This window comes from Carlito syrichta, unplaced genomic scaffold (genome assembly GCF_000164805.1).
Source record: "Carlito syrichta isolate Samal-C Ts95f unplaced genomic scaffold, Tarsius_syrichta-2.0.1 Scaffold309854, whole genome shotgun sequence".
Taxonomy (NCBI): domain Eukaryota; kingdom Metazoa; phylum Chordata; class Mammalia; order Primates; family Tarsiidae; genus Carlito; species Carlito syrichta.
Genome location: NW_007253950.1, coordinates 635,441 through 662,435, shown reverse-complemented (window position 1 = coordinate 662,435; position 26,995 = coordinate 635,441). Strand labels below are relative to the sequence as shown.

The following is a 26,995-nucleotide window of genomic DNA, read 5'->3' as shown; positions in this document are numbered from 1 at the left end:
CCATCAAGGCCTAGATCAAACTTAACTTTGACGACTTTCGGTGGAATGGACACACTCATGCCCACCTCCCCCTACCCTCTCCGGGCACAGGCTGGTACTTTTGCCCAGATGGCATGACAGTTGGGCTTCTGTGGCCATGCCACCTGGGTTCATCTCCCAGCTCTTAACTTATGACCTGTGTGGCCTTGGGAGTTCCCATCTGCGACCCTACCTGTGAGATGAGATGATGATGGCACCTGTTGGACGTGGCTGTTGGGAGTTAGCATGGAAAGCGCTCCCCATAGGATGGGGACATGATGCATGTCCCACAAGCCTTGCTGGCATCCTCTCCTCATCATCATCATCCTGGCATGTCTCTGGATTGCCAGGGGGTGTCACCTTGTTTGCCAGCCCCTCGAAGACAGCGAGGCTTGGGGGGCTATCCTGAGAATATTCTCAGCCTCACTCCCACCTGGCCGTGCCCATGGGATGTGGGCGTGGACACACATGTACAGTGGATTTGCCAGCCCTGTTGGGCTTTGGAACGTTGAAAGGATCTTTCTAGTAGGTCTTGTTCACATCTGTACCCTCCTGCCTGGCGTGTGGTAGGTGCCCAGGAAACTTAGGTCTAGGGAAGACATGGAGAGTTTGCCTCCATGACTTCTTAGGAGTAAAGTGACCTTGGCAACATGGCACCCATGAGACTCTTCCCAGAAGTCTGTGCTGTGAATGATAGAGAACAGGAATGTGGCCTAGACGTGGCCCCAAAAGGAAGATGTGGCTTACCTGTTTCCCACGCCATCGTAAACCCAGTGAGTGGCGCCAATGCCCTCGTAGTCCGACGCCCAGTAATAGAGACAGGAATTCAAATGCAAGCTGTAGAGAAGATAGGCCGTGGTCCTGATGACCCTGCAGAAGAAGCAAGACGCATGAACACAGCGACAGAGACAGCAGCCGTGACATCCTGCCTGGGGTCAGGACTGCAGGGAACGAGCAATCTTCACCTCCCCCGATGCCCACCTCAGAGTCTCTCCCTGCCCAGCAGCCTGGAGGGGTGGACACCAGGCCAGCGGGAGCCAGCCAGTGCTGGGCTGGCCTGATCAGATACTTTGGTGAGCCTGCGCCAGCTAGGACTGGTGGCTCACGAGCAGAATGCTGCCAAGACTTGGGACGGGAATTGGCCCCTGTGCAGATGAGTTCCGTGGGAGTGAAGGGGCCAGAGGGAAAACATATCTGTAAGGAGGAACAGGGCGGGGACCGGTGTATGCAAAGAAGTGGAGATGAGGGCTGGCCATGGTGGCTCATGCCTGTAATCTCAGCACTTTGGGAGGCCGAGATGGGAGGATTGCTTGAGCCCAGGAGTTCAAGACCAGTCTGGGCAACATAGTAAGACCTTGTCTCTACAAAAAAAAAAGGCCAGGTATGGTAGTGCACATGTGTGTATGTCTCACCTGTAAATGTAGGCCTTGCTGAGGACGGATTCCAGGCGGTTGTTGAACTCGAAGAAGGCCATGTACTGGAGGAAGAGCAAGGCATCAGAGGCAGGGGCCATGCTGCCCTCACACCCACGGGTACCAGGGCTGAGGAGGGGGCTGGACAGTGAGCATTCGTAATGAGAGGCCCTCAGCTCCTTGAGGGGTGGGGGCTAGAAACTCCGTTTAGGGGAAAGTCAGGGCCCATGTCCCCTTGGGAACATCTCATTATGTTCTCACGATTCACACATTTCACGGGCTTCTGGACCTTCTGAATCCTATTATGAAACTTTTAGGGTGCATGTATCCCAAGTCAAGAATGCTGTTTTGAATGTTTACCTATAAAGAAAACAATGTAAACAGCATCCCAAATGTCCCTTCCTTCCATCCTTCAAAGGCTGGTTTATAATAATAAAAGTATAATAACAGCTACCCTTTTTTATTGAGAACCTATTATATGACTGGCATATATCTTGATATATATTGCCTTACTCCTTATTTACAGATGGGGTATGTACTGCCCTTCTGCTTTTGGACAGAGAGAGAATTGGCACTCAGGGAAGGTCAGTAGTTTGTCCACCGTACACAGCAGGCACATGATAGTCAGCACTCAAACCCAGATCAGACCCCAAGCTGCAAGCTCTTCTCATTGCACTGCACCACCTCAGTATCTTATTATTTATTTGTTTTTGAGTCAGGGTTTCTCTCTGTCACTTAGGCTGAGGGGTAGTGGCACAATCACAGGTCATTGCCCTCACCCTCAGCTCAGGCAATCCTTCCACCTCAGCCTCCCAAGTAGCTAAGGACTAAAGGTGTGTACCACCATGCCCAGCTAATTTAAAAAAATTTTTCTCACTATGTTTCCCAGGCTCTCGAACTTAGATCTTTTAATTTTTATTTAAAGTTAAAAAAATTTTTTTTGTAGAGATGAGGTCTCACTATGTTGCCCAGACTTGTCTCAAACTCCTGGGCTCAAGAAAGAAATTCTCTTGCCTCGGCCTCCCAAAGTGCTGGGATTACAGGTGTGAGCCACTGTGCACTGCTAGATCTTTTTATTTTTTGATATTTGGAAAAAAACAGTATGGGGCCAGGCATGGTGGCTCAAGCTCGTAATCCCAGCACTTTGGGAGGCTGAGGCGAGAGAATTGCCTGAGCTCGGGGGTTCGAAACCAGCCTGGGCAACTTGGTGAGACCTCATCTCTACAATATATCAAAAAAAAAAATTAGCCAGGCGTGGTAGCATGCACCTGTAGTTTCGGCTACTTGGAAGGCTGAGGTGGAAGGATCACCTGAGCCCAGCAGATTGATGCTGGAGTGGCCATGAGCATGCCACTGCACTCCAGCCTGGGCAACAGAGTGAGACTCTGACTCAAAAAAAAAAGAAAAGAAAAGAAAAAAAAAGTATGTATGATGATTCCCTAAGGGAGATGCCAGTCATCCCCCAGGTGTCCATTTGAATTTCCATCCAGAGTTAAATTGAATGCAGAAGGACCATGGGCCTAGATGCCTCACGTGAAGACTTCTGTACTCTGATACATGCTACAGGTCAGATCCGTGAATTATGCATTCTCCCCGGAGACACCATATGGACCACAATATGGATCTCACCGCCACTTTCTGGTTAAATTCAGCTGGAGGCATAACTTTCCTCACCCAGATGCTTGGCTCTAAAGCAGCCTCTGCAGCCTCCAGGAGGCTGGCATGTGTCCAATAAGAATGAAGCCACTTTCAGTTTCCTCTTTCCTCTTGGCAGCCAGGAAGCTCGGTGGCAGCTCCTGAGCTCAATTCCAGCAGGCGTACCTTCCTTTTCAGCAGGGTGCTTGCATGCCTCCTTGTTGTGTCTGTCTTGTGTCTCCATTGTTATTAATGTGATTGCACTTGCCTTTTTTTGGTAAATTCTCTCATTACCATTTCTGGGAAAAGGCACCAGACATCATGTCAGGAGAGAGATGAGCCTGACTGGTTGGCCAGCAAAATCCATTCCAGGGATCCTGCCTGCTCTGAGTGGCCGTCCACCCTGGTCACATGGCAGGACAGTGTTCAGGTCTCCAGTTCTCGCTGGGCCAGCCAGACCATCCCTGGGACATTGGCTCTGCCTAGTAAAGAGCTGGAATGACAATGAGCCCAGCCAGTGATGCAGGGACGCCAGGTTGTGCACTCAAAGCCACCCCAGGCACGTCCTCATTCCTGCAACCTTGAGCAAGCCACTCAGACTCTCCAAGTGCCAAGAACCCCATTTTTTAGACAGAAACCATCATGAAGCAGAAGCTCCTCTCTTAAAAGTCTCTATAGCTGGCTGGGCACAGTGGCTCACGCCTATAATCTCAGCACTTGGGAGGCCGAAGTGAGAGGATTGTCCGAGTCCACGGGTTCGAGACTAGCCTGGGCAACTTGGTGAGACCTCATCTCTGCAATAAATTTTAAAAAATATTAGCTGGGCATGGTGGCATGTGCCTTCCAGTTACTTGGAAGGTTGAGGTGAAAGGACCAATTGAGTCCAGCAAGTCGAGGCTGCGGTGGCTGTGAGCATGCCATTGCACTCCAGCCTGGGCTACAGAGTGAGACTACAACTCAAAAAAAAAAAAAAAAGAGTCTTTCTAGCTACTGAAAGCATGAACAGCAGAGACAGACTCCCTATGTTCAAGTCCAGACTCCACTTCTTCCTCGCTGTGCGACCTTGGGCAAATTACTTAACCTCCCTGTGCCCTAGTCCCTTTATTTGTTAAAATGATGGTAATGACACTGCCTAACACACCATGCCAAAGGTACTAGTGATTGAGATAAACTTTCTACTATGACACACGAAGAATAAATGCATCTTCCTTTGGGCCAACCACGAGGATGCCCCCCCAACCGCCCCGTGGTTCTGGAGGCAAACCTTAAGGTGCCAGTGCAGGTACAGAGCATGGACAGGCTGAAGGCCTGGGGCGGGGAGGGCCCATCAGTCCTACCTTCAAACAGCGGGGCAGGCGAAGGAGGGGGTTCACGCCAACTTTCAAGTAGAGAAAATCCAGGGGTAGGAGGCTAAGCAGGTCCATCTGAAACCCGAAAGGGACGCTGTAGTGTATAAACCAGAGGACCCCGGGGTTGCGGGGGAGGGTGGCGGGTCTCTAGCTTCAGTGGAGAGATGAAATCAGAATGGCCCCGGGAGGACCAACAACCAGAGGGCAACAAGCCCGCGTGGCTTCAAAGCCCGGGTGGCTAGGCCCTACGGCCGCTTCATCACCATGGACAGCGGCCGCCATGCCCGCGGCTCAGCCAAGCGGCAGACACAGCCAGCCAAAGGCGACCTCTGAGTGCCACCCAGCCCGCGCTGGTCTCCTGGGGCTTGTGGTCTGGAGGACACTTCCGTGGGAGGCGAGACCAGCATCCCCCCGTGTGGCAGGAACCGCGTCACACGAGTCCCCAAGCACCCAGGATCCTCTGAGACACCACTTCCGAGACTCCTGGCACACACCTTAAAGCGCGGAGATTTCATGTAGTTAATTCGCATGTCCTTTTTGTCCGTCTGGAAGAAAGGGAGCCATGACAGTGAAAGGACCTTAGAGCTTAACCTTGGACCCTAGGGGGGCAATGGTGGATTTTCCCCAAAACCCGTTTTCATGAGTGTAGCAGGCCCCCGGATAGGCTGGGTTTTGGTCAGAGCCTGGAGCTTTATGGTTGGAGAGATGGAGGCTCCAGGGAGCAGGCACTTGTCAAGGACCACCCAGCTAGATTCTGATTTTTTGGTGGAAATGGAGGATGTTAACTTCTTTCTCTCTGCCCACTGGTCTTACCTGGACTATTTGTGACTTTATGAAGGAGCTGGCAACTACTCTGATCAGGCCAGAAATGAGGTTGGCCAAGGAATTTCTTTCTTCTATATGGTTTCAGAGACAAAACCTCAACTTGTCTGCACAGCATGGAGCAGGTGCTGTCAATGTGGAGTTTTGGGAAGTGACCGGCACGAGGAGATGGAGACCGTGTCTCCTCCTCCTGATACAGCACAGTTAGGGCCTCAGCTCCCTGGTAAGTGGGAGCTGGACCCCAGAGCATGGGATCGCAAGCTAGTCCATGCAGGAGAATGCCAGTGTGTTCTTTGCAGGACATGCTTGCTAGGAAACGTCACTTGTCAACAGTTACCCGTGCCGAGCACTCTGCAGACATCATTCCAGCCATCCTCACGGCAAAGCCATGAGAAGAGAATTATTACTATCCTCATTCTACAGGTGGAGAAACTGAGGCTCAGCTTGCTGTGGTGATGCTGGAATTCAAGCTAGGTGCACTTGTACTGAAGGCCATTCTCTGGGCCACTTCCCCACCCTTAATTCCCTCAAGTGGCCCAGGAACCATTTCACCTATGAATAACATTTGATGTGTATAATTTAAACATATCACAGTTGGGCAAAGCAAGCAGCCATGCTACCAACCGAGCACAGGCAGCAGCTCCTGAGAACTCTCCGGTCATTTGTTTTGTTGCTTGTGACAGCATGAGGGTTCAGTGCCCTGAAGGCGCTGGCTGAGGGGTCTGATGCTGGACACCCCTCCTCCTGCCTGAGACTCACAATGATGTCCCCGCCTCTGACGAACTGCAGGCGCATCTGGAACACAGTGATGTCCAGGAAGTAGATGAGATCACACAGGTAATCTGTCAGCAGCCAGAGATGGATATTGCTTGGCGTCTGGTAGGGGAAGGCCCAGCGCACGGGGATCAGCCAGCAGTTCCAGTTCCAGGCCATGACCACAAAGAACAGCCACAGGACATACATCAGGTCTGCATGAAAGGGACAGGGAAGGTGCTAGAATGGCAACCAAGCAAGGCTCTTTGCTGGTGGGACCAGCTGGGGCTTTCTTCTTTCCATATGTCTGCACTTGTCTTAAATGATTACATATGGCACTTTTGTAACTTCTCTCTGTGTGTAAAACTATCTTTAAAAACAAATGAGGGCCAGACATGGTGGCTCACACCTGTAATCCCAGCACTTTGGGAGGCAGAGACAAGAGGATTGCCTGAGTCCAGGAGTTTGAGACCAGCCTAGGCAACTTGGTGAGACCTCATCTCTACAATAAACAAACAAAAAAAAATTAGTCAAGTGTGGTGGTGCTCATCTGTAGTTCCAGCTACTTGGAAGGCTAAGGCAGAAGGATCACCTGAGCGAGCACAGCAGGCTGAGGCTACAGTGGCCATGAGCATGCCACTGCACTCCATCCTGGGTGACAGAATGAGACTCTGACTCCAAACAAACAAACAAAACAAAACAAAACAAATAAGGCCAGGCGTGGTGGCTCACACTTGTAATCCCAGTACTTTGGGAGGCTGAAGTGGGAGGATCACTTGAGGCCAGAACTCAAGACCAGCCTAGGTGATGCCTTGTCTCTACTTTTTAAAAAATTCTGCAAAAAAATAAAAAAATAAAAACAAACCATTGCTAGGCCTTAATAAATCAGAGAGCTCTTCCAGGTGCTATGGCTCACATCTATAATCCCAGATCTTTGGAGGATGAGACAGGGGAATTGCTTGAGCCTAGGAATCTGAGTCCAGCCTGGGCAACATAGAAAGACCTTGTCTCTTAAAAAAAAAAATCAGCTGGGTGATTGCTTGAGTCCAAGAGGTTACAGTGAGCTGTGGTCATGCCACTGCATTCCAGCCTGGGTGACAGAGCAAAACCCCATCTCAAAAAAAAAAAAAAAAAATCAAAGTACTCTGAGGAGGGGATCAGTGGTATTATTAAATAATAGACAGCTAACTAGAAAACTCACATGCTTTAATTCTTCTTGAAATTTTCCCCAAGTGTATTATAGCCTTAGTAAATATACAAGAGTTAATAATGCAGGGGGGTGGGGTGGAGGGAGGGAGCAAGGGAAGGAAGGATGCACAAATGCTGTAGATCATCTGGTTATTTTAGAAGCCCAGTGAACACCAGGGTTGGAATCCTGGTCTCCAAATAACTTTCTGTGTAACCTTGGGAAAGTCCCTTAGAGAAGTCACAGGACAAGGTAAGATGAGAGAGCCAGGGAGGTCCCTTGTAAAATGTAAAATGTTGTGCACATAAGAAATGGCGTTACTTCTGAGGAACATGGTGCGGGTTGAAAGGAATTCACTCCAGAAGTTGGGAGGACTTCTGCCATTTTCTGCTCAGAGCAGGAGTTCTAGGAAGAGCCAGTGTGGCCAGAGTAAAAAGAAACCTTGGCCAGGAGTCAGGAGTCCTGGGTCTGCTGTAGCTAGTTGCATCTTTGGCCTGGTTAGCTTCTCTGTGCCTTAATTTCCTCACGTGTAAGATGAGTGTAATCTCATGCTCCTATTCCAGGGACTTCCATGGTTGTTTGTTGGTTTGTTTTAAGAGTCAAATGAGGAAGTGTGCCATCATTTTGAAAACTTTAAATGGATCGGGTGTGGTGGCTCACACCTATAATCCCAGCACTTTGAGAGGCCAAGGTGAGAGGGTTGCCTGAGCCCATGGATTCGAGACAAGCCTGGGCAACTTAACGAGACCTCATCTCTACATTAAACCAAAAAAATTAGCCTTGCATGGTGGCACATGCCTGTAATTCCAGCTACTTGGAAGGCTGAGGTGGAAGGATCACCTGAGCCCAGCAGGTCAAGGCTGTGGTGGCTGTGAGTGTGTTACTGCACTCCAGCCTAGGCAACAGAGTGAGACTCCAACTCAAAAAAAAAGAAAGAAAAGAAAAGAAAAGTATAAAAGGTCATGAACCCAGGTTGTCCGTGACCTATCACCCTGCCTCTCTCATCTTCCCCACCCCATCTTGGGCTACACAGCAGGAACACCGTGCCCACCCAGGACTCACTGGTCAGTGGATCAATGCTCTGTGGAAACTGGTACATCTTCCAGGGGCGGCGCTTGAACTTGCAGCAGAGCATGTCACAATAGTGCTCCTCATCCGTCGGCCCTGCTTCGGCAGGCTTTGGTTCCGGAGCTGGTTCTGGGGCTTTCTTGGCAGGGGCTGTGGGACAACATGGGTGACCATCTGACCCAACCCTGAGGCCCAGGTGGAAGATGCAGAGAGAAGGGTCCCCACTGCGGACCCTGGAACCAGAGGTGAGGGGATCCGGCACCATCACACAACCTGCTGCAAGCTCTGTGGGCAGACACCAAGGTGCTGTCCTGGAGCGAACCCCATAGCTCCTTCTTCAACAGCTACCTGGGTGCCCACCCAGAAACTTCTACCAGCTACCGATCTGGAACTGCCTCTCAGAAGCTGCCCAAAATGAGTTGTTTCTGGACATGTTGATATTTTGGTGTCTGCCTGTGTGTCTGTGTTTGGATCCTCTCGGTTCTGTCTCATGGGTTGGGGGCATTTTGTGCCTAGTGCTCCCACATCCCATCATTCAGAATGCTGAAGGGCCCAGCAATGTCAGGGAAATGTTGCTCCAAGCTTTTGAGGGGGCGTCTCAGCTCCTTTCTCTCTCTCTCTCTCTCTTTAAGTAGGAGTCTCACTCCGTCACCCAAGCTGGAGTGCAGCGGCATGCGCATGGCCACGGTAGCCTGGACCTGCTGGGCTCAGGTGATCCTTCTGCCTCGGCTTTCCAAGTGGCTGGACCACAGGTGCACACCACCACACCTGGTTAATTTTTGGATCTGTGTAGAGATGGGGTCTCATCAAGTAGCCCAGGTTGGTCTTGAACCCCTGGGCTCAGGTAATCCTCTCACCTCAGCTTCCCAAAGTGTTGGGACGGCAGGCGTGAGCCACTGTCCCCGGTTCTCCTTCATCTCTAAAAACCTCTTTTGAGAGATGAGGGAGAACGTGCACAGCCTCCCTGTGCATCAGTGATGATGCTTTTGGTGACCTAGGGATTGGCTCCTTTAGGTTCAATATGGCTATGTTTCTAGTTTTAGGATTGGGAAGTTAGACTCTGCTGGGTCCATTTTGGGTACGATGAATTCCAAGACATAGCCTTCATCTGGGAAGACCTGAAAACATCTTCCTGACAAGGAAGCATGTTTCTGATTTCCTCTTGATATCTCAAAAGAAACTGTCAGATAGCACCATGAGAACTTCCAAGGCACTGAGGCCTCGAAAAATAAGACTGTCTAGTTCTTGTGGATGCCATTTAAGTGTAAGAACACGAGATACATTTTGGGGCGGCACCACCCACCTACCAGTGTGAAAGGGGCAGAAGGATCCATGGAAGTGCTTGCCCTGTGAGAGAGGGAGCCAAGGACGACTGGACTGTTGGTCAGAACTTCAATTTTCTTCCCATTTTGGGGTATGTATCTAAACCACTACATATGGGGCCCCATACCTAGAGAGGGGGAATCTGGGCTTCTCTCGTGCACTTTAGCTATTTCCCTGGGCCACTCTCACCATGAGTTGACAGGGAACTTGGGGCCCCACCCCATCACTGGCCACCTTCAACTCCAGACTCACAGGGCATGGGGCTATCCTCGTCGGAGGTGACATCAGGGTCGATGAGTTTCTCTTTCACCTTCTCTGTCCGCTCCTTGAAGAGCTTCACCAGCTCCTGGAGCCGGTCATTGATGAGGGTGCTGTTCATGCTAGCTGCGGAGGTCGCACGGTCCTGGTCACTGTGGGAACACCACCCAAGTTGAGTGAGCTGAGTGGGAAGACATCCTTGTGCCCCCAGGCCAGAGCCAGGCCGCGTCTGTGTCCCATCTTCTGGCAGAGCCTGAAGGAGGTAAGTCCTGTCCCTGTCTCCTTCTGACATCAGAAACCACAGGCCCACTGTAATATGCCTCCAGAGGAAATTCAGTTCGTGAGAATTCCCCAGTGCTCCGGCCCAGCTTTTAGGAAATGTACCATGCAGGCACTGATCACATGGGCAGTTCTGAAAAAACTTTGATTTCACTTGTAATTTAGGGGAAACTCTTCTCTTGGAACTCAGTTTAGAGTTCAGCAATATAGGGCCGTTAGTTCCAGTTTGGGGTTCATATGAGATACGTGACCAGGGAAGAACAGAGAGGGGAACAGAGTTACTTTTTTTTTGAGTCGGGGTCTCACTCTGTCAACCACGGCAGCCACTGCAGCCTCAACTTGCTGGGCTCAGGTGATCCTTCTGTCTCAGCCTTCCAAGTAACTGGAACCACAGGCATGCACCACCACGCCTGGCTATTTTTTTAAAAAAATTTATTGTAGAGACGAGGTCTTGCCATGTTTCCCAGGCTGGTCTCGAACCCATGGGCTTAGGCAATCCTCTTGTCTCTGCCTCCCAATGTGTTGGGATTACAGACATGAGCCACCGCACCTAGCAAGGGCTACTTTTTTAGCCTTAGGAAATAGCTAGTGAAAAAAGCAGTGCAGATATATTATATAGCCCTTTAACTTACAGGAATTAAAGTTTATGCACTGGCAGCAAAAGAAAGACAGAGAATGAATGAGCGCCTGCCTCATTCCTGAGTGTCCTGGGTGAGGTGAGACAGCCTGTGTGCATCTGCTCTCCTCTGAGTGGCCTCATTGTGATCATCTCACTGAGCTGAGTATTAATTTTTTTTTCATGTATCAAGGCACAGAAACTCCAGTCAACTACTCTTCTTGTGTTCAACTGAGGAAGCTGGGATGGAGACAAGCAGTGTGGGGTCTTCTAGAGAGATGGAACAGAACACACTTATGGCAGAGACACGAGGTGCTCCCCCACATCCGTTCCTGCCACTGGTGAGTAATCACTGGGATAGAGTCACACAGACAGGGACTATACTCCCCAGGCGTGGGTGGGTGAGCTCTCACCACTGGAATGTGAGCTGACATGATGCACACAATCTTGGGCCTCCTTGCTGAAGAAAGGCCTGGAGCTCTCACTTTCTAGGGGTTACCAGTGGGCTCTTGGAAGCCACACAGAGAAGGTGGTTGAGCTGCTGTCAGCTGGGCCCCTCCATGATTTTATGGAGCAGGGCCTTCTGCAACTAATAAAACATGCAACTAGTGAGATGACCGTAACATATGAGACATCTTGTTCCTTAAGCCACTGAACCTTTGGGTTCTATATGTTACAGCAGTTTAGTCTACATAGCTGATACATGGTCTCCAAGTTGACCTTAAGAGTTTTCAGGGTTAATTTTTATTATTATACCTAATTTCTGCCTTATTTTCTGATATTAACTCCTAACCTATTCCTGTCCTACTACCTAAAATGAGACTCCACTGTGTATTACAGTGGAGGTTGAGGGTTTTCCCTGTTTCCTTATCTTTTCTGAATGTACTGTAATTCTGTTAAGCATAAACTGCATACGACTGTAGAAAGAAAAAAGACTGGAAGGACGAAGGAAAACCTAATATCTCCTGTGGCTAATCCAGGAGTGTGATGGGGATTCCAGGCAGAGCCCAAGGCCGGGGCATTCCCCATCAACCAGGACTACTCCGACCCTTCAGAAAACACCTCCCATTGGCCCAGCCCTTGGGACAGTTAGCTGTGGAGACCCAGGTCCCACTGCTGTCACAGCATCCCCCTAAACATTGTACCACAGACCAGTCACACCAGAATCATCCAGGGAGCTTGTGAAATTGTCGACTTCACATCCCAGGCCCACTGTCCGCGGTTCTGATCCAGTGGAGCTGGGTGGGCCTGGGAATCTTTCATTCTTCACAAGTTCCCTGGGGTAGGACCCACTGGAGATTTTGGTGATCCTCCCTGTCACCACTGACCTGTTCAGTGGCTCCCCTCAGTCTCCCTTCACAAGGGGACCTCTGCCTGGAGACATCTCCCTCTCCCAGCACTGCTAGCCATGGACACAGCTGGGCCCAGGGTTGGAGCCCACTCTTCAGACTTTGCAGGACTCCCAGGCCAACCACATGCAGCCTGGGCAGGAGACCCAGCCCTGCTTACTACTCAAAGGCTACTGGCAAAGTCCGCCTTATGGTAGAGGGTTCTAAAAACATCCATGCTCCCTCCAACTTCCCCTCACCCACCCACCCCATCCAGCCTTCCAACTCTGAAGCCTCAGAGCTGGCCCCTACTCACTCAGTATCCTTTGGGTTGGTGGGGTCTGGCCACGCGATCATTGGGGACTCGGCTCGTGACAGCGCCTTGAGCTCTTCATCCTCATCATCCGGAGACTGCAGCTTCTTTCTGCAAGCACACAGACATGGAAGGGGCCTTCAGTGATGGCAGGGGTTCTAGGGGGAAGTGAAATGACCTTGACCCCTAAAGGTCACCTAGAGCCAATTCCTGGGTAGGGGGTGGGGCGGGGGAAGATGGTGTTGCCAAAGGGTCCTCATTTGCCTGGAGGGAGGCAAAAATGGAAGAAAGAGGTGCACAATCACTCTCAGGAACTCAGTCTTTGCATCTGTTCTATGGTCTGGCAAAAGGCAACAGCATTGACTGGGTATCAGGCAAACTTGATTTCTGGATTTCCCCACCACTGTCTCAGCAGTAAAAATGGATTGCTTTGCTGGAGAACAAGAAAGCCCGAGAAAGAGGGAAAGGGAGATAAATTTCTAAACACCCCCAAGAGAGTTAGCCTCTTACCAGTCTGTGACCTTGGAGAGTTGCTTAAAGTCTCTGAGCTATGCCAGCTTTCCCCTCTGCAAAATGGGGCTACATCGACCCAACTCAATGAGATGCTTATCACTCAGTCAGTTCTCATCTTAAACTTCCTTCTCCCTCCTGCTCCCAGTCTACAACTACTCCCCTCCCCACATCACCCTACCATTCTCTATCACACCACCCTTTCAGCTGCCAGAGAAGGCCACGGAATCCAGTCTCTAGCTCATGGTGTGACCTTGGGTAAGTCCCATCCCCTCTTGAGCTCCAAGTTCCCTATCTAAAGAATAAGAACGAAATTATCCCTGGATTCTCTTGTCACTCTGGAAATCTAAGTCTGGCAAAGAATGCTGCATTTTGGCCAGGGTGCAGCGATTCATGCCTGTAACCTTCGCACTCTAGGAAACTGAGACACGAGGATTGCTTGAGTCCAGGAGTTCAAGACTAGCCTGGGCAATGTAGCAAGACTTCAACTCCACACACACACACACACACAAAAAAGTTGCATTTTGGAACCATCAGTGTCTTGGCTGATATGTCTAGGTCTGAAATCCACCTGAAAGAGACAAGAAAGCTCTCACCCAACCTGCCCCTGGTCTAAGGTCGACAGGTTGGAGCCTGGGTGGTCTGACTTGGTGGAAATGGTCCCTTTGATACTATGTTACCCCAGCATTTTAAGGGTTATCTCTCTGGATTTCCCCTCCACTGTCCCAGCAGTAAGAATGGATTGTTTTGCTGAGGAACATGAAAGGCTGTGAAAGAGGGACAGGGAGATAAATTTCTAAACTAGCAAGCTAGCTCAGGTGTGTTTCTACCTATGAACAACAGTTTACAAGTGAATGAATTGAGTGCTGGTGGAGAAGACTGGCCGTTTCTTAATGACTTGTCTTAGCATATAAAAAATAAAAAGCAGTGTTAGCATGTGAAATCAGGAGGCTAGGGATGTGGATGTGAGTTTAATACATGGAATCACGTGTGTTAGCACATTGTTAGCACATCAAGACATGTCAGAACAGTTGGAACAAGAAGACGAGGGTTTAAGACTTGAACCTGAGTGTGCCGAAAGTAGGCATGACATGGTGACATGCACAGCTGGAGAAGCTCAGGAAGGCCAGCTTTGGGGACATGAAGATAAAATGTAAATTGGGAGAGTTAGAACCAGAAGATGGTTGCAGAGGCTGGGTCCCTGCTGTGAAGGTCAGAGTGCAGTGTGCTAAATGCAATAGTGCTATCAGCTTGGGGAAACACAGAATAGCCTTGCTGGGGTCTTTAACTGTGAAGCTGAAAGCAAAATGAGAGGACTGAGTTCTAGAAAATAGGTCCTAAGACCTTGGTGTCCCCCAAGAAAAACTCATTATTACCTTTTTCTTTTTTTCTTTTTGAGTCGTGATCTCACTCTTGTTACCCAGGCTGTAGTGCAGTGGTACAATCACAACTCACCACAGCCTCGACCACCTGGGCTCAGGTGATTCTTCAGCCTTAGCCTCTCGAGTAGCTGGGAATACAGGCACATGCCACCATGCCCAGGTACTTTTTTTTTTTTTTTTAGTTGAAGTCCCGTTCTGTCACCCAGGCTAGAGTGAAGTGGCACACTCACAGCTACCACAGCTTCGACCTGCCGGGCTCCAGGGATCCTTCTGCCTTAGCCTTCCAAGTAGCCGGAACTACAGGTGTGTGCTACCACGCCCAGTTTATTTTTTGATTTTTTGTAGAGACAGGTATTGCTAAGTTGCCCAGGCTGTACTCAAACCCACGAGCTCAGGCAATCTTCTCTCCTCGGCCTCCCAAAGTGCTGGGATTACAGGCTTGAGCTACCGCGCCCGCCTATTTTTATTTATTTTTATTGTTCTTTTTAGTGGTAGAGAGGAGGTCTCGCTATGTTGCCTAGACTGTCTCAAACCCCTGGCTTCAAGTGATCCTCCCGCCTCCACTTCCCAAGTGCTGGGATTACGGGCGTGATTACCTTTCACCAAGGCCCTCGCTTCAGTGTGGTTTGATCAGAAATGGAATCCACAAAGGGAGCCTCACCTTGGGACGGGAGCCAGATGAGGATCTCCAGCTGTCACCCTGCGGTCCCCGACGGAAGCTGGAAACTCCAGCCTGGGCCCCATCCCTCAACCTCCTCCCAGGGGGAGAGTCAGAGGAGGAGCCCTGACTCTGGCCCCTTCTCCGGGAGCACACCCCAGGGCCAAGCCCCGAACTGCCCAAACCTGCTGAAACCTGCCCCTCTTCCCCAGAGGCTCACAGCAGCGCCTACTCCAACCGCTCAGGGCCAATCGCAGAGCTGGGCGGGCGGCCGGGGGGCGGGGCCCAGGCCTTCATCGCACCGAGGCAACACCCCGCTAGGGCCCAAACCCGAGCAGTGCCAGGCTTCCAGACCAGCACTCTCTTCCCCAGCCTTGCCCACCGTGACTCAGGATTCCATCATTAGGGCTTCTGGGGGGATTACAGCACGGGGAACGTGCAGCATCCACCTGTATTCCAGAAGGCTCTGACACTATTCCGTTACCTTCTACCACTTCCCCTAGGATGGAAAATGTCACGGATTCACTTCTATCACACTCTAAATTAAGAGGACAACCCCACACAAGAAGACTAGGGCCTAATGTCAGTCCTCCGGCACCCAGCCCAGTGGAGAAGGGAGGGCGTCCCTGGAAGGCTCAGGCTGCCCAGAGAGCCCAGAGTGAGGATGGAAGCCAGCAGCCCCTGAGCCTCCCACAGTACCTGTGCCTGGCCCTGTGGTGAGTGCCTCACAGAGCAGCAGCTCACTAGAGGCCTGCGACAATTCTAGAGACAGGTGGTATTTTTATCCTCCTCTTACAACAGGAAAGTGGAGGCCTAGGAGGGTTAGGTGACTCGCTTTAAGACCCATATCCTACAAGTGGTGAGCTGGGATTTGTTCCAAACCACGGCCTTAACCTGCAAGAAGGGCCCTGCCCGAGTGCTCCCATCAGGGCCTGTGGCCCTGCGGCTTTTTGGTCTTGGTCAGTAGCTCTCAATGTTCATTCTGTCCCTGACCACAGTCAGCCCCACCGGCCTGGCCTCTAGAGGAGGCTGCAGAATTCTCCCCGCTTGGCACTGGCTAAGCTCAGGCAGAGGTTCCCCACACCATTTCTCATGGTCATATTCAGCTTAGCCCTTGTTTATTTGGTTACTTGTTCATTGTCTATCTCAGCTCCACTAGAATGTCAGTCTCATGAGGGCAGGCAGGACCCTGTCAGGCTTCTCTTTGATGTATCCCCAGCACCTGGAACAGAGCTTGATATGTGAAGATGTTTAATACATGTTTGTGAATACTTGAATGAATGAATGAATGACTGAATCACAGGAAGGAGAGAGGCCTCACAGGCCCAGCTCATAAGCAAAAAGGCCAGAGGCTTGGATTCTAATCCCACATAACCTTGGTCCCCTCCCTGTCCCCCTAAATATCCCCCTCCCCCCAGCCCAGTTAGTATAGTTTCCCTGCCCCTATAAAGTGAACACATATGTCTACATCCATGGTGGAGGCATTTCCACACTTTCTAATGTGACCTGTGCATCATTCAGTGAACTAAACATGACCACTGATGGAGATGTCAGCTGTGTTCCTAGGCCCTGTGAGATGATGTCTCTTTTCTCCATGTTAAAATTGGAAAGGTTCTTAGTTTGCCAGCTATCTCCATTATGGCAGGCTCCTAATCTTAGCTGAGAAACTCTTCAGGAGCCCATGGTTGAGAGCAAACATTAATTAAGAAAAAAGAGCCATTTTTTCATCCAGGGTGCAGCAGCAGCATGGACAGCTCCCCTTAGGTTAAATAGTCATTCAAACAGTCCTGCCCTTGACAGTTTACCTACAGGACCTTCTCCCAATTACCTGGCAAACATCTAAAAGCAACTCCAACCACTCAGCAAGACTTATCTCAAGAGGCACAAAAATGTTCACAGTCTTGACCAGAAGTCCCACTCTTGAGAAAGGAGCCCAGGACAGAGAGCAGAAGACCAAACACATGTCATAGTGCCATTGTGTGTGGGGCCCAACCAGAGGGGATTTGTCGAATTCATTCCAGCACACAGAGTTGGAGGAATAGCACACAGCCATCATAAATGAATACCAAAGAGACAGCCGAGCTATACGGAAAGGGTTCATGGAATGAGCTGGCACCTCAAACTGGATTACTTCTTCAATTAGAATGACACAAAACTGTGAGCATTTAAACAAGGGATGGAAGAGAATACAGAGCAACAAAACACCACCCTGTGTAGTGGGATTATAGATGATAATTTTTCTAGTGTTCTGTGGTGTTTCCGTTCTATTATCTAATAAAATGAGGGCTAACACCAAAAGCATAGGTAACAAAAGAAAAAATAGATGAGGATTATATCAATCCAGAAAGCTTCTGCATGGCAGAGGAAATGACCAATAGAGTGAAGAGAAAACCTACAGAATGGGAGAGAATATTTGCAAATCGTATATCTGATAAATATATAAGACACTCCTACACTCAATAGAAAAACAAACAAATCACCTAACTAAAAAATGGGCAAAGGAACTGGAATAGACATTTTTCCAAAGAAGATACACATGACCAACAAGTATGTGAAAAAGTGCTCAGCATCACTAATCATCAGGGAAATGCAGATCAAAATCACATGAAGTGCCACCTCACACCTGTCAGAATTATCATTATTAAAATAAAATTTTAAGGCTAGGCACAGTGACTCAAGCCTGTAATTCTAGCACTTTGTGAGGCCGAGGTGCGAGGATTGCCTGAGCTCAGGGGTTCGAGACCAGCCTGGGCAACTTGGTGAGACCTCATCTCCACAATAAATCAAAAAATAAGCCAGACATGGTAGCACACACCTGTAGTTCCAGCTACTTGGAAGGCTGAGGTGGAAGGATTGCCTGAGCCCAGCAGATCGAGGCTGCGGTGGCCGTTAGCGTGCCACTTGCACTCCAGCCTGGGTGACAGAGTGAGATTCTAACGTAAAAATAAAAAATAAAAATAAAATAAAAATTTTAAAGAGCAGAAAATAACGAATGTTGATGAGTATGTGGAAAAATAGGAACTGTTGTGCACTGTTGGTGGGAATGTAAAATGGTGCAGCTGCTGTGGCAAACAGTGTGGTGTTCCCTCAAAAAATTAAAAATAGAATCTCTATGTGATTCAGCAATCCCACTTCTGAGTATTTATCCAAAAAAATTGAAGTCAGGATCTTCAAGAGATATTTGCCCGGCCATGTGCATTGCAGCGTTATTCACAATAGCCAGGAGGTGGAAACAACCTGAATGTTCATCAATGAATGAATGGATACACAAAATGTGGTACATCCATACAATGGAATATTATTCTGCCTTAAAAAGGAAGGAAATCCTGTCATATGCTACAACATGGATGAACCTTTACATTATGCCAAATGAAATATGCCAGTCACAAAAAGACAAATACTGCATGATACCATGCATATAAGGTTTCTAAAGTAGACAAACTCACAGAAACAGAAAGGAGGATTGGTTGCCAGTGGCTGGGATGGGGATTAAGGGAGGAATGGGGGTTTCTGTTCAATGGGCATAGAGTGTCAGTCATACAAGGGGAAAAAATCTAGAGACCTAAGAGGGCTGGAAAAAGACCCAGTGAATTATAATGATGTAATTTTTTTCTCTTTTTTTTCTTTTTTGAGTTGGAGTCTCACTACGACCTGCTGGGTTCTGGCGATCCTTCTGCCTCAGCCTTCCAGGTAGCCTGAACTACAGGGGCGCACTACCACGCCCAGCTAATTTTTTTTTAAATTTATTGTAGAAATGAGGTCTCGCCAAGTTTCCCAGGCTGGTCTAGAACCCGTGGGCTCAGGCAATCCACTCGTCTCAGCCTCCCAAAGTGCTGGGATTACAAGCTGAACCACCAAGCCTGACTCATATGCAATTTTTAGTAAATAGCATCCTGTCAAAAAATAAGGGAGTAGAAATTCTGTCATATTTAGTATATATTATTATAGTATTTATTATTATATTACCCTTTCTAATCTACAGCTGAGGGTATCTGGAACCGAGCCTCCTATGAGAGCCTCTATAAGAGCCCCAAGCTAACAATTAGGAAAACCAGGAACCAATCATGGTCCCAGTTCTGACCCCAAACCACTCTGTGATTTTGGGCCAGCTGCTTCCCCTCTCTGACCTCAGTCTCCTCATCTGCCTCATGGACAGGGGACACAGCATCAAGTAAAGCCCAAGAGAAGGATAAAAGGTAACCTGTGTGTTTCCGAGGCCAAGCCCGGGACCGTGAGGGTGTCAGGAGATGGCGGCGGCAGCAGCACAGATGAAGATAGGTTCTCCTCCATGATGACGGGATAGCTGTCAGCATCAATGTCTTCCACCAGCAATTCTGGGTGCTCTTTTGTGGCAGGCACTTGAGGAGAGGAAGGAGAGAATCAAAGAGAGAACCAGGTCCCAGGAGCCTGGCTGTGTGCTTGAGGAAGAAAGCAGAAAGCATATTTAGAGGGGCTCAGGTAGTTGCACCTCCCAGTGCGGCATACAGGAAAGCTCCATGCAGGGGGTGCAAGAATGCAGTGCCCAGGGTCCTCGGAGAGCCACGGCCACCATATCCATGGCCGAGGAGCCACAAAAGAAGCCAAGAAGACACAGCCTGGAGCCCAGTTCCCTGCAGCCCATTCTGGTCTCCCTTTGCTTGGGCAAGCATCATGGACCTAGGGGGATGGCAGCTCTCAGAGAGGGGACTGTGGGAGCTGGGGCCCTGGGCTCTGGCCTAGCACAGCTTGGGTCACCCTCTCTGAGCCTTAGTTTCTCCCTTCCAAGGTAGGGTGATAATGCCTTCCCAGGCCGTGGAGGAGGGACCAGGAGGCCCAAAGCCTCTGATTCTTTTTTTTTTTTTTTTTGACTCAGGGTTTCATTCTCACCCATGTTGGAGGGCAGTGGCATGATCCTGGTTCATCACAGCCTCAACTTCCTAGCCTCAGGAGATTCTTCTGCCTCAGTTTCCTGAGCAGCTGGGATTACAAGTGCACCACCACACTAGGCTAAATTTTAAATTTTTTTTGTAGAGACGAGGTCTTACTATGTGCCTAGGTGGGTCTTGAACTCCTGGGTTCAAGTGATCCTCCTGCCTCAGCCTCCCAAGGTGCTGGGATTACAGGTGTGAACCGCCATGCCCAGCCAAATACTCCCATTCTTAAAGAACATCAGTGGAAATATTGGGAGTTTCTCTCCAATCAAGGCAACAGACTGCCTTTGTAGCATCTGCTACTTCCTCTTTGGATACCTGCCTTGGCATGTCCTTATTCTTGTTCATGTCAGGAGCCCTCCAGATGCATAAAGCAGCTTATCTCTGGACCTCTATGAGGCCTGATGTCATGTCCCACACTCTGAGAATCAGGTCCTCCCTGGGGAGCCCAGGCATGGCCCTACCTGGGCTCCAACCCACCTCAGGGACTGTGGGGACTGGTCTGCCCCAAGTCCAAGATCAGAGGATGCTGAGGGGCTGGGATGGTGCCCCCCCCACCCAGGTAAGACCACCCTACAGCAGCCAGGCACAGGTCTGGCACCAGCAAGGCAGGAGCACAGCCCCCGAAATGGGGAGGAGAAGCATTTTGAAATAATTGGAGATGCATGCATGTGAGTGTGTGTTTATGGCTGTCATGAGAAAGGCAGCACTTTGTGAAGTTACTTCCACTTATTTCAGTTTGATGAACAGAAACAAAGGAGGCTTTAAGACTTCATTTTACTAAACCCTAAGCCCTCTGGAGAAGGGGATGAGCAGGAATGGAGAAGTTGTTAAAAAATGTATGACTAGGCTGGGCACGGTGGCTCAAGCCTGCAAACCCCAGCACTTCGGGAGGCCAAGATGAGAGGATTGCCTGAGCCCATGGGATTGAGAACAGCCTGGGCAACTTGGCAAGACCTCATCGCTGCAATTAATAAAAAAATCAACTGGGTGCGGTAGTGCACGCCTGTAGTTCTGCCTACTTGGAAGGCTGAGGCGGAAGGATCGCCTGAGCCCAGCAGGTTGACACGGATCGCCGTGAGCATGCCACTACACACCAGCCTGGGCGACAAGAGTGAGACTCCAACTCAAAAAGAAAGTATGACTAGCAAGAGATTCCCCAGGCTGCCTGGGAAGGAGAGAGTGTGAGGCAGAGGCCACCTCACTCTGCTTCCCAGCAGCCCAGGAGTGGTGAGTTGGGAGAGGGGACGGGATGTGGAGGCACCTGAGTCAAGGGCACCCTCTCAGATATGTTCATGGCCGCGCGTAGCCCCAGGCGGCAGAAAGCACCCAGGCCTCAGCATCCGAGAGGCTGTCTCCGGGAGCCTGGGAGGGGGCAGATGGTCCCTCAATCCCCTGCCTTGTGCTGGGTAAGACCCTGCAGCCTTGATCCCCCCAAGAGAGGACGGAAGCCCCTAAGAATGAGGTTTCATTTCCCATCAGCTTAGTAGAGTGGGAACTCAAAATAGAAATGATTTGATTTTACATCATATGGATTTATAGACTGAGACAATATTAAAAATACAGAGGGTGCCAAAAATGTATACACATTTTAATAAAGGAAAAAACCGTATTAAAACTGTAATCCTCATGATATACCGATAACAAAAGATGAATACAAGCCACGTTTGACTCCTGCAGTTACAAGAGGTGCTCACAATGGTGACCATGAGCGTCCAGACACTTCTGATGATGGCGAACTAATGCAGGACTTGTTACTGTGCAAGGTTTCCCAGATCTTCCCTTGTGCACGTCACACACAGTACAATGCGTCTCACATTTATCGCAAATGCGTGAATCGTCAGACGTGTTAGAGGTTCTGTGGCATACTCACGCCTCCATTGTTGTTGCAGTTCCACAACGTTCTCGAATTCCAAATACCACTTCAAATTGGTCTTGTGCTCCTTGAATGACAACCGTGCTTCTGCCATTTTGACAATCCTGCCCATCGCATGGTGATATCAACTAGCGTTCATTTGATGAATGCCATCTTTTGAGCAAATGTCATACTACACATTGCTACCATAATCCAACTTCAAAAAGTAATAGGTAACATAGGTAACATCTCTTAAACTGTGCATACATTTTTTTTGGCATCCCCAGTATAAAGAATAATGTTGCATTATTAAATTGGTTTGAAGAATACCGTTGACTGCTGAGCCCTTCTTATGTGCCTGCTAGGCACCGTTCTGCTCGGCTCTAAGTGCTTTTACAGATATTGACTCTTTTAACCATCCCAGCTGCCCCAAGTTATTGTCATGCCTGCATTTTGTGGACGGGAAACAGAAGCACAGAGAGGTTAAGGTTGCACAGAGCCAGCAGTCTGCCGTGGAGCTTAGATGCTGGAGTTGTCCTGAGACTGGTGACCCGCGCAGGGGGAGGCCTCCATCAACATGAAATCTCAGCTCAGAAGGCTCCAAGCGGTGTCCCTGCAGGGGGAATAATGTCTTCCTACATTTCTCGTTGCCTCATCTGCAGCATCTAAACTCATGGCATGTCATACCACAGCCAGGTCAGTCGACTGGCCCAAGGTGTCACTGGGAACATTTCCCAAATGTGGGGTTCCCAGGGACCAGGGAGGACACAAGTAAGTTTAGGTCATACAGACAAGGCAGAGGGGCTCATGGAGTGAGGACGTTGCTCTCATTTTAATTCTAGGTCCTGAATACGCAGAGAGGAAGTCTCAGGTTAGTGCTGCCACGGCCTTAATGCCTTTCTGATACGGCCTAATCCTCCTTTTGGCTAAGAGAGAGGCCTCAGCTGTGAGCCTTCAGGAGACCATGGAACTCACCAGACACTGTCAACACCCGTTTATTTTCAGTGTATTTGTGGATATTTTTATTTATGCCTTCTAATTATGGCAAACAATGCTGGCTTTCCATTTGAACAGTAACAAGTAGTTTTCCCACCTGAATATACTTAACTAAATAAAAAAAGAGAATCTAGTCTGCATGTGGTGGGGAGCACCAGAGGGGACTTTGGGAGGCTGAGGCAGGAGGATCTCTCGAGGCCAGGACTTCAAGACCAGCCTGGACAACATAGTGAGAACTTGTCTCTACAAAAAAAAAAATTAACTGGGCATGGTGGTACACTCCTATAGTCATAGCTATTCGGGAGGCTGAGGTGGGAGGATCACCTGAGCCTGGGAGATCAAGTTTTTGGTGACTTCTGATTATGCCACTTCACTCCAGCCTGAGCAGCAGAGTGAGACTCCAACTCAAAAATAAATAAATAAGCAACTCCAGTGAAAGAAAAACAATAAGTAATAAAAGTAGAGCCGGAACAGAATACAGTAATACCTGGAGTGGTCTATGGGGACTGGGGCGGTATAACAGATTCGAGGCTTGCCCACCAGGAAGCGTGGCCTGGACTCCCACCTCTCATTGCAGGGTGACCCTCATGTCACCTCACCCTTCTCTGTGCCTACCTCAAGTCAGGAAAATGGGAGGAAACGGGATTCCTTCCTGCGGAATGTCCAGCTCCTGCCTGGACTGATCTCAGGGCAACCTTGCTTGATGTTCACCCAAGCCAGACAAGCCAGCGGGAGAGAGGGTGGGCTTGGCTTAGGTTAAGGCAGGAGGTGACAGGGTTAGCCCAGAGGTGCCAGTGTGTTCCTGAGCGCTTTGTCATTAGGCAATGAGTGGTGACAGCCCAAAGGCCACCAATTAAGTGACAGGCCCACTATGTACTGGCCCCTAGGGAGGCCTCTCCCCACCATCTGCCACCCCAGACCCCACAGACCACTCCGGGTATCGTTGTATTCTGTCCCAGCTCTATTTGTATCACTTACTGTTTTTCTTTCACTGGAGTCTCTTATTTATTGATTTTTGAGTTAGAGTCTCACTCTGCTACCCAGGCTGAAGTGAAGTGGCACAATCATAGCTCACCAAAGCCCTGACCTCCTGGGCTCAGGCAATCCTCTCACCTCAGCCTCCTGAATAGCTGCAACTACAGGAGTGTACCACCATGCCTGGCTAATTTTTTTTTTTTTTTTGGTAGAGACAAGGTCTCACTATGTGGCCCAGACTGGTCTCAAACTCCTGGCCTCAAGAGATCCTCCTGCCTCGGCTTCCCAAAGTGCTCCCGGGTGCTAGATTACCTTATTTATTTATTTATTTTTTGTTTTTGTTTTTTTTGAGTTGGAGTCTCACTCAGTCGCCCAGACTGGAGTGCAGTGGCCGCTCCCGGCCACCGCAGCCTCGACCTGCTGGGCTCCGGCAATCCTTCCGCCTCAGCCTTCCGAGTAGCCGGAATTACAGGCACGCACTACCATGCCTGGCTAATTTTTTTTTGATTTATTGTAGAGATGAGGTCTCGCTGCCCAGGCGGGTCTCGAACCCGCGGGCTCAGGCAATCCACTCACCTCAGCCTCCCAAAGGCGCGGGATTACAGGCTGAGCCACCGAGCCCGGCTACCTTTTTTATTTAGTTACGTATATTCCGGCAGGAAAGCTTCTTAATTCTGTTCAAATGGGGCATCTCCCTTCCTGAAATGGAATTTGCTGAGCAGTTATCAACAGTACTCAGGAAGTCCAGCTCCCAGCAAACTCTCAGACATCCTGTCTGCGATGGGCCCCACATTGCTCTTCTATGTCCCTACCCCTACCCCAGCTCCTTGCCCAAGCCTCTTGGTCTGGAGATCTGAGTGACTTGTTTAAACTAAGGTGTGAGTAGAAATGATGGACCTACAGAAAGGAATGTTTAGCCCAAATAAATGGATTGCGCATTGTGGAGAGAAGGGGACTAAAACCTCTCCAGTCACCGCCACAAAGCAGGAGGAAGGCGTTGATCAGCAGAAAAAGAGGGAGTGATTTTTCATGAGCACAACCTGTGGTCCCATGCCATGCCCGGGCACCCACACCAGAAGACAGCCCAAGCCATGCAGAAGCCACGCCACAGACACGCATGTGTTGGGCGGGCGAGACCATGCTACCTAGGCGACGGATGGAGCTCCTGGTCTTCTTGGCAAAGCTGGAGTTGGACAAGGTGGTTCTCCGGGAGGTGAGGACAGGGATGCGGGTGATGGGGGGACGGTAGCTGGGCACATTGGGGAGGTGCTCCACCGGGTTTGGGGAAGCCGGCCCAGGTGGGTCCTGGACCAGACGATTCAGCTCCATGTTCTGGTCTGGTTTAGCCATGGTGCTGGGTCTGAGGGTCTCAGGCAGAGGTAGGACCCTGGAAACTACAATCAGGAGCACAGAGTTGGGGGAGGAAGCGGCGGGGATCCACCCCCTAGCCCAATACAGATCAGCCTGGTGCCCACCTGCATTTACAGCTGTGCAACCCAAGGCCTGAGGCATCACTCTTCTCCCCAGAGCTCAACATCTAATCATCATCAAGCCATGGGGCTTGTCTGTCCCAGGGCTCCAGGGGCCAGCCCAGCAGCCCCCCAACTTTTCATGCTCTCTCTACTTACCAACCACCGGGGGCATTTCCCATTTCAGACCCAAAACAGGTTGGAATTCGAGATCCCAGAACTCACAGACTCTCAGACTTAGACCCAAAGAATCCTAGGTCCAAACATTCTTAGGCTGGTGGAATTTTCCGGTCTGAAGAAAGCCTGGTTTTGTCTGGTCCATTCATTTCCATCTAGTCAGCAGCTGTGCCTCTTCCTAGGATTCTGGTTCCCACACTGGGCTGCAGGCTGGCGTCACCTGGAGAGGCCTGAACGTTGCTGGGGCCAGGCCCCACCCCAGAGATTCTGATGTGATGATCTTGGGTGAGACCTAGCCCCAAGAATTAAAAAAAAATCTCCCCAGATGATTCCCATGTGCAGTTCCAGTGAGAACCGGGGCTCAGGGCTACTGCCCCTTAAACGCTAATGTGCAGAAAAGTCAGCAGGACATCTTGTGACCATGCGAATTCTGGCAGATTCTGATCCAGCAGGTCTGGAATGGGACTCTGCCTTTCTGGCCGGTTCCCAGGTGTTGCCAATGCTGCCAGTCCTAGGCCCACACTTGGAGGTGTGATGGAGGGTGGCTGTGTCTCGGCGTCTCTCAGAGTGTGGCTCCCAGACCACCTGCCTCCAGGTCACCTGGGGGAGGGGCAGAGCCAGCCCCATGGAACCTCACCAGCGCCTCTCACTCCTGTGTCTTTCATTCATGTGGGGGCCCAGCACCTGGCCTGCACTTAGCAGGTTTCCTACAAGTATGTATTGACGTTAACAGAGAATCCTTTTCTTTATTATGATTTTAATATTATTATTGTCATTGTTATTATTTTAGTTGGTGTCTCATTTTGTCGCCCAGACTGAAGTGCAGTGGCATCATGATCACAGCTCACTGCAGCCTCCACCTCCTGGGCTCAGACGATCCTTCTGCCTCAGCTTCCTTAAGTAGCTGGGACTACAGGCATGCACCACTATGCCCAGCTATTTATTTTTATGTTTTTGTAGAGACAAGGTCTCGCCCAAGCTGTTCTCAAGATGTTGCCCACACTGGTCTTGAAATCCTGGGCTCAAGCGATCCTCCCACCTTGGCCTCCCAAAGTGCTGAGATTATAGGCATGAGCCACTGCACCTGGCCAGAGCCCTTTTCAAAGGCTAGGTAGGGAGCAAGCTCAGAAGGACACCTGGCCCGGTCTTATGTCATTGGCTGACTGACTGGGATACATCATCATCCCCATTATTATTATTATTTTTTATTTTTGTCTTTTTTGAGTTGGAGTCTCACTCTGTCGCCCAGACTGGAGTGCAGTGGCCGCTCCCGGCCACCGCAGCCTCGACCTGCTGGGCTCCGGCGATCCTTCCGCCTCAGCCTTCCAAGTAGCTGGAACTACAGGCACGCGCTACCATGCCCAGCTAATTTTTTTTTTTTTATTGTAGAGATGAGGTCTCGCCAAGTTGCCCAGGTGGGTCTCGAACCCGCGGACTCAGGCAATCCACTCACCTCAGCCTCCCAAAGCGCGGGATTACAGGCTGAGCCACCAAGCCTGGCTCATCCCCATTATTGACTCCTCCCTCCATGCCAGCTACAGTTCTGGGTATCTTTCACACATTGTCTCCTCTACTCTGCCTGACCGCCTGTGAGCTAGGTACTCATAATGATTGCCTCTTTTTTCTTGACTCGTGAGTCACAGTTCAGAGAGGTCACAGAACTGGCTCTGGGTCACACAGCGAGGAAGAGAGCGAGGAGCCAA

The 26,995-nt window shown here is 50.0% G+C and overlaps 1 protein-coding gene across 1 annotated transcript in view; it reads right to left on the bottom strand.

Moving 5' to 3' along the window:
• Positions 1–26,995, bottom strand: part of CNGB1 (cyclic nucleotide gated channel beta 1) — an 82,741-nt gene that overhangs the window by 25,026 nt on the left and 30,720 nt on the right. The window contains exons 19-27 of the mRNA XM_008068043.1: positions 19,112–19,268; positions 12,364–12,471; positions 9,819–9,976; positions 8,238–8,393; positions 5,996–6,204; positions 4,909–4,959; positions 4,403–4,489; positions 1,431–1,495; positions 766–888 (exon numbers count right to left, since the gene is read on the bottom strand). Coding sequence (XP_008066234.1) covers positions 766–888; positions 1,431–1,495; positions 4,403–4,489; positions 4,909–4,959; positions 5,996–6,204; positions 8,238–8,393; positions 9,819–9,976; positions 12,364–12,471; positions 19,112–19,268 — 1,114 coding nt within the window. The remainder of the gene's footprint in view (positions 1–765; positions 889–1,430; positions 1,496–4,402; positions 4,490–4,908; positions 4,960–5,995; positions 6,205–8,237; positions 8,394–9,818; positions 9,977–12,363; positions 12,472–19,111; positions 19,269–26,995) is intronic.